The 12576-nt window shown below is 41.4% G+C and overlaps 1 protein-coding gene across 9 annotated transcripts in view; it reads left to right on the top strand.

Moving 5' to 3' along the window:
• The first annotated feature begins 233 nt into the window (after positions 1 to 233).
• Positions 234 to 12576, top strand: part of FAM13C (family with sequence similarity 13 member C) — a 115588-nt gene continuing 103245 nt past the window's right edge. For 3 of the 9 annotated variants that reach the window (XM_048310516.1, XM_048310512.1, XM_048310514.1), the window contains exons 1-5: positions 238 to 462; positions 2057 to 2231; positions 2435 to 2644; positions 4385 to 4568; positions 9552 to 9687. In XM_048310516.1, the coding sequence (XP_048166473.1) occupies positions 433 to 462; positions 2057 to 2231; positions 2435 to 2644; positions 4385 to 4568; positions 9552 to 9687 (735 nt within the window). In that variant the 5' untranslated portion in view covers positions 238 to 432. Of the gene's footprint in view, positions 463 to 2056; positions 2232 to 2434; positions 2645 to 4384; positions 4569 to 9551; positions 9688 to 12576 lie in introns of all 9 variants that reach the window. The other 6 variants (XM_048310511.1, XM_048310510.1, XM_048310515.1 and 3 more) reach the window with 6 other exon arrangements.

Here is a 12576-nt window from a genome sequence, read left to right as displayed (position 1 = left end):
ATAGTATTTTCCTTGCTGCTGTGGAAGGCGGGATGGACGGCAGGTAGGAATATCTGCAAACCTGCACTGCAAAAACCCACTCGAAAGCAAATATCGGGCCCAGGATCAGCGTGCCTCAGGAAGCCGTGGCATTGTGTCTGCTAGGTGCCATGGAAACATCTCCTGGTGGTAACACAGCCCTCAGCTTGTGTACGGTGCCTCCAGAGGGAAGTGCTGGCTGGAAGGAATCCACTTTTACTAGGAGTTAGTTTCTACCTTCCACCAACTCTGGAGGGAAACCACTGATTAAGATGATGCCTAGCAATTATACTACGATAAGTTAAATACAGAGTGGCTGCTGTTAGCTTTGGCCAGCCTGCACGGATTTGTGGAGGGGAAGAAAGGTGATGGTGTCTTGCAAGCTGAAATACTGGCACTCTGCTGCAGTCTAACATGGGAGCAGGCGCCTCCCTTTCCATCTGCGTAAGTGAACTTAAATCTGGCTTCTTCAGTCCTTTCTCACACCCTTCCTCCTTCCTGAGAAGGCTGACTGTCTGCTGCATCTGAAAATGGAAAGGGGAGGGATTTAGAGTAATGGTGCACAAAGATTTTAGAGGTTTTTTGTAACACCTTGCAGCTAATATATAAAAACGCTGTAAAACATGTTTGGTACATGCTGATATTAGTTCCTTTTAGGTAATTATTTATGCTTTAACACTAACATCAAATTCTAAGCTTGCCTATGTACCGAAAGAGCAAAATGGGCTCGGGTGTTTCGAGTGCTGTGTGTGCTTTTGCCATGGCAGCAGGGCTGGCCTGGAGCTCCAGCTCATGGCTTTGCTGCAGGCGTGTGTGAAAAGCAGCTTCACTACAGCAGTTCAGCTTCAAACCCATAGGAAAATCTTTCCTCTTCCTGTCTGAAAACATAGTAGTAAAAACATTTAAGAAGAGGCTGGTTTCACAGTGCAGTGACATAGTGCTACAAAATAAAAAAAAATTAAAAATTCCCCCCTTCAAATGAGATGTAGGTACTGTTTAAATAGTCCTAGTGCAGAAATGGTCAATCCAGGTGCTCCTGGTTTGGGCTTCTGCTCTCATTGCCTGGTAGGAACATGAGGACAAAAGGCGGCAGGCGCTGTGGGCCATGTCAGCCGCCTGTAAGGCGAGCAGGGGCCTCAGGGGAGGCGGGGAAGAGGCTGGGGCAGCCGCGAGTCCTTTCGGAGTGCCGGGCAGAGTTTCCCCTTTCCTTAAATATCCCTGAGGGATATCATTCTTAAATACATATTTAATATATATATTCTAAATGTACCTAAGCATATATTTAGATAGATATTCCTAAACACCCGCCCCAGGCAGCCCTGCTGGGCTGAGGGGCTGCAGAGCCGGCTGTGCCCACCTGGGGCAGCGCCCTGTCCTCACAGGGCCCCTCAGCCGCCCTCAGGGACAGGCACCCCCCGCCAGAGCCCACAAACTTCCCAGCTCGTGCTCTGCATCCTGGCAGGATGACAAAACAGCTTCCTTCACCAGACAGGATGAAAAGTGTAGGTTGTTTGTGATTTCTTATGTTTTTGCGTCTGTTGTTGGGGTAAGAAATTTGGAATAACTGGGTGAGCAGGCAGGACCCCCTTCTGAGGCTTGTAACACGGCTGCTGCTTAAATTCTTCTTCTGGTTCCTTCATGAATATTGCATTTTCTATCCTCAGGAATTAGGTAGAAATTCACAAATTTCATGGGGTTGGAAGGCTGTGCACCAGCACAGGGTAAGCTTTTTCCTGATTTCTGGGGCTTCTTTGAGGTGTAGTGACCCCTCCCTTTCCTGAACAGCACATCTGCCTCAACATGAGGCCCTATTTTCCCTGACTGTAGGTGTGAGGGGGCTTTACAGGAGTTTACCCCATCACAGGTTTTGTCTCAGCTAAACAGAAGAATATTAGTATTTTAAGAATATACAGTAGAAATAAAATTTATACGAAGATGCTACGAGGAAGACAAGAATTTTACTGAAGCAGTAGATCTTTGGAGGGTAAAATAATAAAAGCCAGTCACTGTTTATCACTTGTCTGTTTTTATTTCCCAGAAATCATTCTCTTCTATTCAAGTTAGGCACACAACAAATAAAATTTCACCAGATCTACAGTTTAGTGGAGAAAGAAGCACTTTTGGTGTTCCTCTGGAAACCCTCGTACAGGATGCAAAGCAATGTGGGGTTCCTTCTCTCGTGACACAGATGGTGGAGTACCTAGAGGCGTTTGGTAAGTTCATATTTTTCCTGCTTGGCTTCTGAAAGCTGGTATTCTTTGCTTAAGCTGTACTTTTCAGCTGTAAATGCTGAAAACGTTACAATTGTTACAATTATTGTGCCTTCTTAAAGGAGCTCTTGCTTTTTGAACTCCAGTTCTCATCACAAAGATGTGGTAAAGCAACTACTGTTTACTGTTCTGCATTTCTTACACAGGTCTGGAGCGAGTCGGTATATTTCGAATTGGTGGCCCAGCAAATAAAATCAAGGAATTGAGGCAGAAGTACAATCAAGGGGAAAAAGTCGACCTTATTAATGATGGAGATGTTGATTCTGTGGCCAGTCTCCTGAAGCTCTTCCTGAAAGAACTACCAGTGGCTGTTTTTCCAGACAATATTTGTTCTGGCTTGCTAAAAACTTTCCAAGGTACAGAACAGGCACCTTCCAAGCTTCTGTCCTTTCTCTGACAGTGACAGATAATGTGTTCATTGCACCTTCTATAAACAAGGTTTTGTGTTTCCTTAACCTGAGACTGATGTTTAATTGCTTTGGAGGGACCAGGCATCTATGACCTTGCCTTTTTTTGATTTAGTTAAGTCTTTTGGATTCCCTTCCTTCTCGTGGCAATGCATCCTGCAATCCAATCCTGCATTCTTTGAGAAAGCTCCTCTTCTGCATGCTGTCTTCTTAAAATTGTATACCTTACTAGTTCCTGGGATAACATTTTTGCTTTTAATGTACTCACCACCTTAAAGCTACTTGTGTCTTTATATAGCCACTGCCTCAGTTCTCTCTTTTCCAAGCTGAAGCCCTCTTTTTTATTTAACCTTCCCTGGCACAGGAGGTTTTCTGTACATCCCCGTTCTTATTTAGAACTTCATTTTTAGTTAGCATTTATTTCACCAGTCCTCCTATAATCTTCTTGGACAGCAGTGTGTGGAGCAGCACGACGCTTTCAAAATGCAGAGCCAAGATGTGTACCCACAGCCGTTCACTGCCTGGTTCCCCTTCCATGCCTGTAATGGCCGAGCTAATGCTCTCGGTCTGCCCGGTGATTTTGACTGATAACTAATTCACGTGTTTGCATACAAATAAGTGGGTTTTGTGGGTTACTTTGCAGGCTGCTTTTGTTCAAAATGCCTGTGTAGGAGTTTACAAAGAAAGAGAAAGGAAGCAGTTTCACGAACTGTGAAAGTCTCCGCAGAAAGACCTACGGGGCTTTTGCAAACACCTTTTTTTTTCTACCCTGAACAGTCTTGCTGTCCTTTTTTAAAATTATTTTTTCCTCTCCATCCCCGTTTCCATTTCTCTCATTAATCAGTTGTGCACCACGGGCCTCGACCCGCACAGAATGTATTTTTTAGGGCTAAAATTACCCTTAAGGGCATGATTTACTTACAAACAATGTCAAAGCTACGCAGATGTGTCCTGGTGATCTACGGCAAATTTGAGCATCAGCTGCCAATTATTGAGCAGTACTGTCATGTCAATTCTAATAGCCAGGAGACTTTACCCTACTGATACTGAACTGCTGATCAAACCGAGTTGCTTGTGAACCCCTTTTCTGCCTTTTTACCCTTCTCTGAAGAATGAGAACCAAGAAAATGTTAAGTATCCCCAATTTAGGTTTTTAAGCATCTCTTGTGTAACTACAGCTGCATATTTATAGAGCAAAGATGTTTTGAGTCTGAGAGCTACCAATTAGTCAGGAAATGAAGATGATGTGGGGCTGAAAGGGTACAATTTCTCGTTCCTCTTAATGAGAGCCATAGAACATGTGTAAAATCTCTTGGGAGAGTCAAGGCTGATAACCTTGTATCATCTTTAAAGGCAGTTTTGAGGATTCAGGTACATGACTCCTGCCTGCAATTTCACTAAGAAAGCAGCTAGTGCTGGATGATTTTTCCATAATAGGAAGTATATCAGAAACAGTGTGTGTAAAACTCGATATCCAGAAAATCCATGGTCCTTAAATATTCATATGTGAAAACTTTTGTCAAAATTTAGTGTATAAAATCCTTGTTTGGGACGTATTTATTCTTCAATTTGCTCTAATATATTTTAAAACTTCCCTTCTTTCTTATATCTAATGGTTATGATGAAATTGTGTTGGTATGAGGAATATCTGTGTCATAAGTTTGGGTTTGATGTTTCCCCCCCCCCCAGAGCACAAAGTCAACACAACAGAATGCATAGAGAACCTGAGACAATTGCTCAACTGCCTGCCCAAAGCCCATCAAAACCTTCTTCAGTTCCTGTCTGCTTTCCTGCTGAAGGTAGCAACCCACAGTGCAGTGAATTTCATGACTCTGGAAAACCTGGCCATCGTGTTTGGACCTGCTCTGTTCAAGTGAGTCCTCTCTATTTAGCTACCTCAAACAGCACAGCAAGATCACACCTCACAGTGAGGTTTTCTGTTGTAACTGTGTGTCCAATAGTCAGTGGAACATTTTAAAAGTTAAATGTTTATATGGTAAGTTATGGGCAGATGACAAGTGACAGGTTCTGAGCTGGCTGATCACTTTCATTCTGTTGGGCACTGACTAGACAGGTCCAGCCTCAAGTAAGAAACCATATGAAGAGGCATGAGGGATGGAGAGCTGTTTAAGGAGAACTGCTTCTCTTTTCTTAGCCAAGATAAGTGCTGGCTGTGGAGGCTACTTAGTTGTTGGATTTGATTCTGAAAAGCTCACCCTCACTTTGAGTTTGTAATAGCATTTGATATCAGAGAAATGAATCCCTGTTATCAAGAAAGAGAAGCAACTCATTCTGCCCTTGCCACTGAAATTCAAGTTGACATCCAAGTTGCCAGCTGAGCTTGCAAGCAGTGAGTGCCTGGCTGGAGCTAGAGAAGGCATGCTTGGGGTGGGTGATGGTGAGTGGGCACAAAACTGGAACCTAAAAGGGGAGTGGGACAGCATGTCATGCAAGTCAACGTGGTAAGAAAGAACAGCCTAGTGTGATCAGATAATCGGGGATTTCCCCCCTTCATTGTTGACATTAGAGGGTGTTAAAATATTTATACCTGTTACAATTTGTAAAGCTTTGTTTTAATGGATCATAGCCATGCCAGCTTAACATGAACTATAAGCCAATGTCACTTTGCAAAATGTGTATGCTAGCAATTAATATCTTCTATGCAGTAAAAAAGCCTTGTTATTCAGTTGGGTGGGTTTTTTTTTGTTTGTTTGTGGCAAGCCAAGTTCATTTTAAAAGTAGATATTCAACAAATTTGATCAGCATCAATGACAGGCTTTGTTTTGGGGAACTGTAATTTTAAACCTTGCTGCTGTTTCATAGGTCTCTGTATGTGGTCTCTGTTTTCCTGCACTGTGGGTTTATTACCAGGTGTACCAGCATTTGACCTTTGCAGGTGATAAAAGTTTATATCTTTAGCAAAAGTACAGCAAGGGAAACGAATCTAACAAGATGTGGTGTGGTTGGAGTGATGCCACTCTGTCCTCTGGGAAAAGGCCTCACCATGAAGGGTATTCAGCACTGGAACAAAACAGTTTTGCAACCAGACCCCAGGTTCCTTAATACCTTCATACTAAAGTTAGTAAATGAGTGGAGACAGAGGAGGTTTATTTATCAGTGTTTGGATTACTTGTGTGGTGACACTTATCAACATCGGCTGATGCTTAAAGGCCTTCACCAAGAATCTGTCCCTTGGCCTCCACACGAATTCAGAAAGCACTTCACCAACTGTCTCTCTTCTGCCATCAGGGGATATTTGCTGTCACCTGGGGCTTTAGTGCATGCACACCCATGCAAGGAGACTTTGTTCCTTTATCTCCACTCCCCAATTATCCCAACGCGTGCCCAGCGATTCCTGTATCTGCACATAAGAGTCCCATATGCTCTCTTACTGATTGATGAATTGCTTCAGTTTTTAAATGTCCCACTCTGCTGGGACATGGCTCAGCTGCTTCTGAACATGTGCCTTTGCCTGGTTTTTAAAGTACATTCAGTGCTAAACTGAGTGCTTGTGGCAATGACCTGTCTGAGAAGCCTTGAAAGCAATCAGCATCGGGTTTCCCTGCCAGTGACCTGTCAAGACAACAGCTACCATAAATAGAAGTATGTCTGCACTATAAATGTTATCTTCACCTTTTTACAGTCATTCGGATTTCACCAGCTCTGGGAGACAACCCAGTAAATCTGGAGCTCATTTTTTCTTTGTAAAATATTTAACTGGTGCTGTGCTTGGTGAGTTACCTCCTAGGCTTATGAAAAATCGCCTTTTTGGTAGTTGGGCAGAGAGGAGGGCCTTGCAATTTTGGCACTGTCAATGAGATTGCTCTATACCACTTCCTGCTGAGTGACCTGAGGCCTTCAGTGTTTCAGAATAAATCATTTGTGTTATCCTGTACAGCAGTGAAATTCAAGGTAGTCAGCTGTGGCAAATCATATCTGCTGACACAGGGAAAAAGCCATAAATATCCTTTATGTCTTTCAGAGCAAGAATTAGTGCAATTATCTGGCACATTATGAAACATTTGGCAGCCAGAGCGAAGGAAATTGAGACATGTTGGGTAGCACTTGCTGTAGTTGTTCAGTGTAAATGTGAAGGTTATGGAAAAAAACACTTCTAATCTGCAGAAATGTGTGCTCTGTGCAATTGCTGGAATTAACCTTCTGGAGGTAATGTCAGCTCCACTTATGGCACAAATTCATAGCAGGTGTTAAAACTGTTCTTCATATATTCTGGCAATCTGCATTTTTGTGAAATTGCATCTTCCCTCTTTGACATTAAACAACTAAACTAAGTTGTTCATGAGCCTTTTCATATCTATTTATATTTGAGTGTAAATTCTGTCTATGATTATCACCTATCTCAATCTTTTGGCACTTTTATTTGTGGAAACCTGTCATACTTATAGTTCCACTGAAGTGACCAAGTAGGAATATTCAGTAGTTGGAACATGGAACCAATATGAGCCTTGGGAACACAAAAGAAGAATATTAAACTTTGTACATTGTAAGCCTAAACTGCACATACTTGGTGATTAGTAGCTGTTGTTATTGTAACACAAAAATTGTAAGGCTTAGCACAGGTATTATATTGAAAGTCTAGTTAGAGGATCATGGAAAACTCCTGTTTTTGTCCTCCTAGTATATATAAATGCCTAGGAGAAGGTATTGCTATACTTTTGTCAGAGATTCAACTGATGTTATTTAAATTTCCATGGATACTTTGTTATGCTTCATCTTGGTAAAGAGATTTTTGGTACTGGTCTCAGAAAGTAATTCTTGCATGAGTGCACAAGGTCTCCAGCCAGCCAGCTGTTTGCTTCTACTCACTTTGACTCATTCTTTCTGTAAATTTGCAGCAAGCCTGTGGCAGCAGGGAACCTTGGCAGACCTCCTGGACAGAGCCAAGGCAGGGGACTGTGTGGACTTTTTAGCCTGTGCTATGTGGCAAAGCAACTTTGAAAGGTTCAGGCTCACTCAAGAAAACCAGTAGCTAATTCCTGATGGTCAAGTTTTACTCGTTTCTTATTCATAGTGAGTGTTCTCCTGTGATTTGTAATACAACAGATTACAGGGCTTTTATGGGGAAGTGCAGAATATGCCTCAGTAGCTCTGCTCTTCCTGGGATCATGCGCCTGGATTTAGTAGTGTGGGAACCTGGTTCCCCTTTGCTGTCACCCCAATAATGCAGTTTCTGCTAGTGGCAGAAGTATCTGAGGAGGCAGGAAGTGATTATTTTACAAAATGAATTGAAAATCATTGTGGAAGGTGGCTGCAGAGAAAACCAAAAGTGTATTCTCTATATTTGGAATGCACAACTGTTGCCACCCATTAATGTCTGCTGATGAAACATTGATATTTGGAGTCAGCTGTCTCATCCCAGTCTATAGCTTAGATCTGTTTTAGGATGAAATGGGAACTGGGCACCCAAACACAGGCTGCTAATCAGGGAAAGGAGGACTCAATGAGTGGGCTGAGAACCATTTATCTTCCTGAACAGCTTGTGCAGTGGTAAGGAGTTAACAGCTGGTAGAGGTGGATTCGGGAGCAGATGTCTAAGCTAAAGAAAGAAGCTGAAAAAGAAGACAAAGCACTAAAAGTATTGCTTGTCTGGCCTGTGAGCTGAGGGTGTTGATGTTTGGATAAGCAATGAATAATCTCTTAGGACTGTTGTATGCAGCAAAGGCTATTGCTCAGTCAACCAGGTTTTACAAGCAGCCTTGTTCTTTGTGGAGAAACTGAGTCTGTCCCAAGAAAAATAGGAATCCAAGAAAGAGAAATGTTAGCTAATCCTAAAGAAGGAGCTGATGACACAGTGGTTCATCCTGTAATTCTTTCTACATTGTACCTAGCTATAACTCTGCTTAAACCTTCTGCTTTCAAAAGGAGCCTAAACTCAAGTTCTTACAGAAACAACAGTAAATTTACAAAAGAGGAACATGAATGAAAGCAATTGGACTGGGTCCAATGTGTATATTTGTATTTTAAAATTGCAAATGAATAATGAATGTACTCATTTGGCAAACAGAAGACTGGTGTATTTATGCTCCACATTAGTCTCCAGAGTTTATGAATTTCTTGTTTAAATATTAATATTGTGCTGGGTGGAACTGAGTTGGTGCAGCATGGCTGGAGAAGCTCCATTAAGGCCACAGCATTTATGTAAATTCTCTCCAAGCTTCCAAACTGTTGTCACAGGTCCTTCAGGGGTTGAGATTAGAGTCCTGTATAAAGAATCCCTTCAATTAAATTATTCTGACTTGACAGGGATAGTACAAATTCAACTATTATTTATAAAAAAACCCCAAAAAATCTGGGGAGAGCAAGCAAGAAAAAAAAAACCCAACCCAAACTGAACGTGGTTAATGGGAATATCTGGAATTTCCACTGCATGATATGTCTGTGGATTTATAAATTAATACACTGAAGCAGTTTGTTAACTAGGTTTTTTTCCCAGAGAGTTCTGGTAATAAGACATTCTAGTCATCAAAGTTCACCTTCATAAATGAAGGTAGAACAAAACCACTCTTTCCATCCCAATGCCAGTGGCAGATGGGGCTTTTTTTTGTCTGTCCTTTTCATCCTTGATTTGGAGAACCTCATGTCCGAGCTACTGTCAGGTTCTAACTATTGTGCTGTGCTGCCACAGAGTCATTGTGTTGTGAACCATTGCAGCAAAGCTGGGGCTCTGTCACTGTGGAGGTCCCGCTGTTGTGAACACGCCAAACTCTGGTGGTCACTGTCCCAGCAATTTCTGCTTTGCTGAATTGTCTTGGGTACTGGGAGGGCTCCCTGTGTGACTCATGATTAGCCCCTGATCTGAGAGCTCCTAATCTTAATCCATCTCCTCTTCCCTCAGGATTCCTGTCAGTCCCTTGGCTTGTGAAGAACAAAGGCTTTACAATGGCCTCCTGCTGTATTTGCTTCAACACCAGGAGATGCTTTTTGTTGACCTGAACCCTTGTTTCTCACAGAGACACGCAGCTGGCCTTCAGGTAAGAAAGTTACAATAATTGATTCAGCAAGTAATCAGAAGTGTTTCATTAGGTTGAAAACCAGAACTGGGAAAGTATTTGCTTATACACAGTGTAATTAATGACTTCAGCTTGTAGCCAGCAAGGTAAATATTCATGATATACCTAAGCTGGAGAGGAAACATGCGTGTTAAAATTCTAATTATGAAAAAAATGCAAGGGCAAAAGCAAAAGGTCAAGAAGAAAATCCCAAGCTGTTCCACTTTAAATATATTAATGTCAGGCTGTGTTAGATCAAAGCTACTGGATTTTTCCCCAAGTGAAGCACTTTATTTTATGTGTGTGTGTTTGTCTATACATTGGTGATGCAGAAAAGCAAAATCAGAGGTTTGAAACCCCTTTCTTCTTTTTTAGAACTCATTGTATATGTTCCAGCCTCTCCTTGAGCATTTTCTTTTCTAAAACATTGTTAGCACTTTGATTCCTTTTTTGCCTCTTTGCTGAAAACCTCCTGGTGGAAGAAACACGACAGACAAATCCTGGTTTAGAGAGAGGGTCAATATAAATCTTATTTTCACTATGTGATGTGGTGTATCATTGCTGCTTAACTTGAAATTGATTTTTGGAAAAAGACATGAAGGAAATGTTATAGCAAACCCTGCAGTTTAATACTGCACAGTGCAGTTTTGTGATCCTTGTGGCTCACGACGAGGTTGGCAGCAGTGTGCCAGGTCAAGGGATGGACTGTGGAGGAGATTTGCACTGCATGTAAATGTGGATGATGCTGTTTGTGTTTATGACTCCTTAATCTTCTGGCTTCTTTCTCCAAGTATCCCTGTTAAGGAAAACTAGCAGACTTCTAATACAAAGTCAGATTCAGTATTTAGAACACATTACATATCCCAAACAGAATATTGGGGCTGTAATGCTCCTTGGAAGCTTTCTTGGAAAATAAAACCCATACAGATGCAGGTAAAAAGAACAGAATATACTGATACAAGGATATTTCTAAAATATTGCTTCAATGCCACAAGACACAGCTCCAAATCTAACCGTAGGATTGTTTCATACTAAGACAGTGTTGGAGCCCACACTCCCAGCTCCCCTTTCTCTCTGAAGAAGTCCCATGTCACTACCACCTCTGGGAGTTTCTGAAACCAGTATTTTAACGAGCACACAAAATCAAAATATTAACTGTCCCAATAGATCTGCTTCTGTTTGCAAAGCTAGAGGAAGCATCAGCAGCTAAAAGAAATTGGAAAGGTATTAAAGAAGCCAGGAAACCTGGCTTTCACTTGCAGTGCTTTTGTTTTAGAACCAGCTTCACTCCCTGTTAATTCTGCAAAATGTCACAGTCTGTCTGGAATTGTGGTGATGTGGGAAAGAATTCTGCTGAAAAGCTCCTTTCAAGTTCTTTAATAAAACCTCAGACAAGGCATAGCCATGGGGCACTCTCCTGCTCTGAGGTAAGCTTATGAAAGAAGTCCCATCTGTGGGTGAGAAGGGAATTCAGTGTTCTGTGGCTGATCTTGTTTATGTAATTTTTGGCAGGAAACGCAGCACACTGGATAGGTACCCTTCATCTTTCATAATGTAATAATTGCTCAAGGTCCACTAAACTAGAAACATCAAAGTTAGGTTTACAAACTAAACATATTAAAAGTCCATGTTTTTCTTCCAGTAAAACAAGCAAAAAGTGAAATGGCAAACCTGGCTCAGATCCCTTGTTGCATCCTGGAAATGAAACTTGTTTTCATTGGCTTTTACACAGATACTTGCATTTGGACTACTTAATCTTAATTGCTCTGATTTTGTTGTTGGGGTGTCTTTTTTTTTGTTTGTTGTTTTTTTGTTTTTTTTTTTTTGTTTTCCACTTCAACATTTTAAGTTAACCTGAGCTCTGTCAAATTAAAGCCATGCCAATCTGGCAGGCATGCCATACAGCTGGCAAGACCTAACCTTCAGTTGTGTTGTTTGTGGGCTGAAGTGGGCAGATTGATTGTTCTGAGCAGAGTTCTTAGTGTCTCAAAGTGCCAGGAGCCATCCCACTTACTCTGTGTGCTGGCTTATTCAGACCAACAGAAGAATTCAGACTGGGAGAAGAATTTGCAAGTTTTTGAAAGGCACCAGTTTAATAGCTCAGAACTATTACCCTGGTCTGGATAGCAGACTATTCACAGCCACCAATTCTATCTAAAGATAGTGATTAAAAAGTTATATCCAAGCCATGACGTATTTTAACATGTCCTATTTTCCTGTATGTTGTATATATTTCTTCTGTCCTTTAAAAGAGACTCAGAATGCTGTAAAATCCTGCCAGGCTGGGGTTTTGTGTCTGTATTTTTTTCTTAATGCATTTTATTTGAATTTTAATTTTATCCCCCCTCCACTCCACCACTCCTGAGAGTTCACTAGCATTAAAGCTGTCCTATAACCTTCTGTCCTAGCTCAAAAGCTGCAGTGGTACTAACCTGATTTTCATGTTTGGCTTAAATAATTCTTTAAAAATAGGTTAGGCACCGTGTTGTTTGTTTTTACCTGAGGCCTCTCTAGATAACTGTGTTTAACCCAAGGAATATCACCAACTGTGTTGGAGGTGTGCAAGATTATCTTAACTTCTGTAGTATAATTTAATTATGAACCTTGCTAATAGCAATTTGTCATCTCTGAATTTTACATTCCAGATAAAAGTTGAACATGGATTTTTTTTTTTTTTTTTGCATCTAGTCCAAGAATGTTGTTCTGTGTCTTTTCTTTGTACAGAAGTCATAGATAAATCCTTCCTGATTTATGCACAGTACCTTTGTCTTGCAAACAAACAGGAGCACGACTTTCTGGGTGCCTACAAGCCACTGCTTGTCTCCATATTAAAGCATGGGTTTGGTTAGAAGAAATGCCTACACCCTGAGG

The sequence above is a fragment of the Corvus hawaiiensis genome, chromosome 8, assembly GCF_020740725.1.
Source record: "Corvus hawaiiensis isolate bCorHaw1 chromosome 8, bCorHaw1.pri.cur, whole genome shotgun sequence".
NCBI lineage: Eukaryota > Metazoa > Chordata > Aves > Passeriformes > Corvidae > Corvus > Corvus hawaiiensis.
Note: the sequence above shows the minus strand (reverse complement) of the source record. Positions and strands in the feature narration are given on the sequence as shown.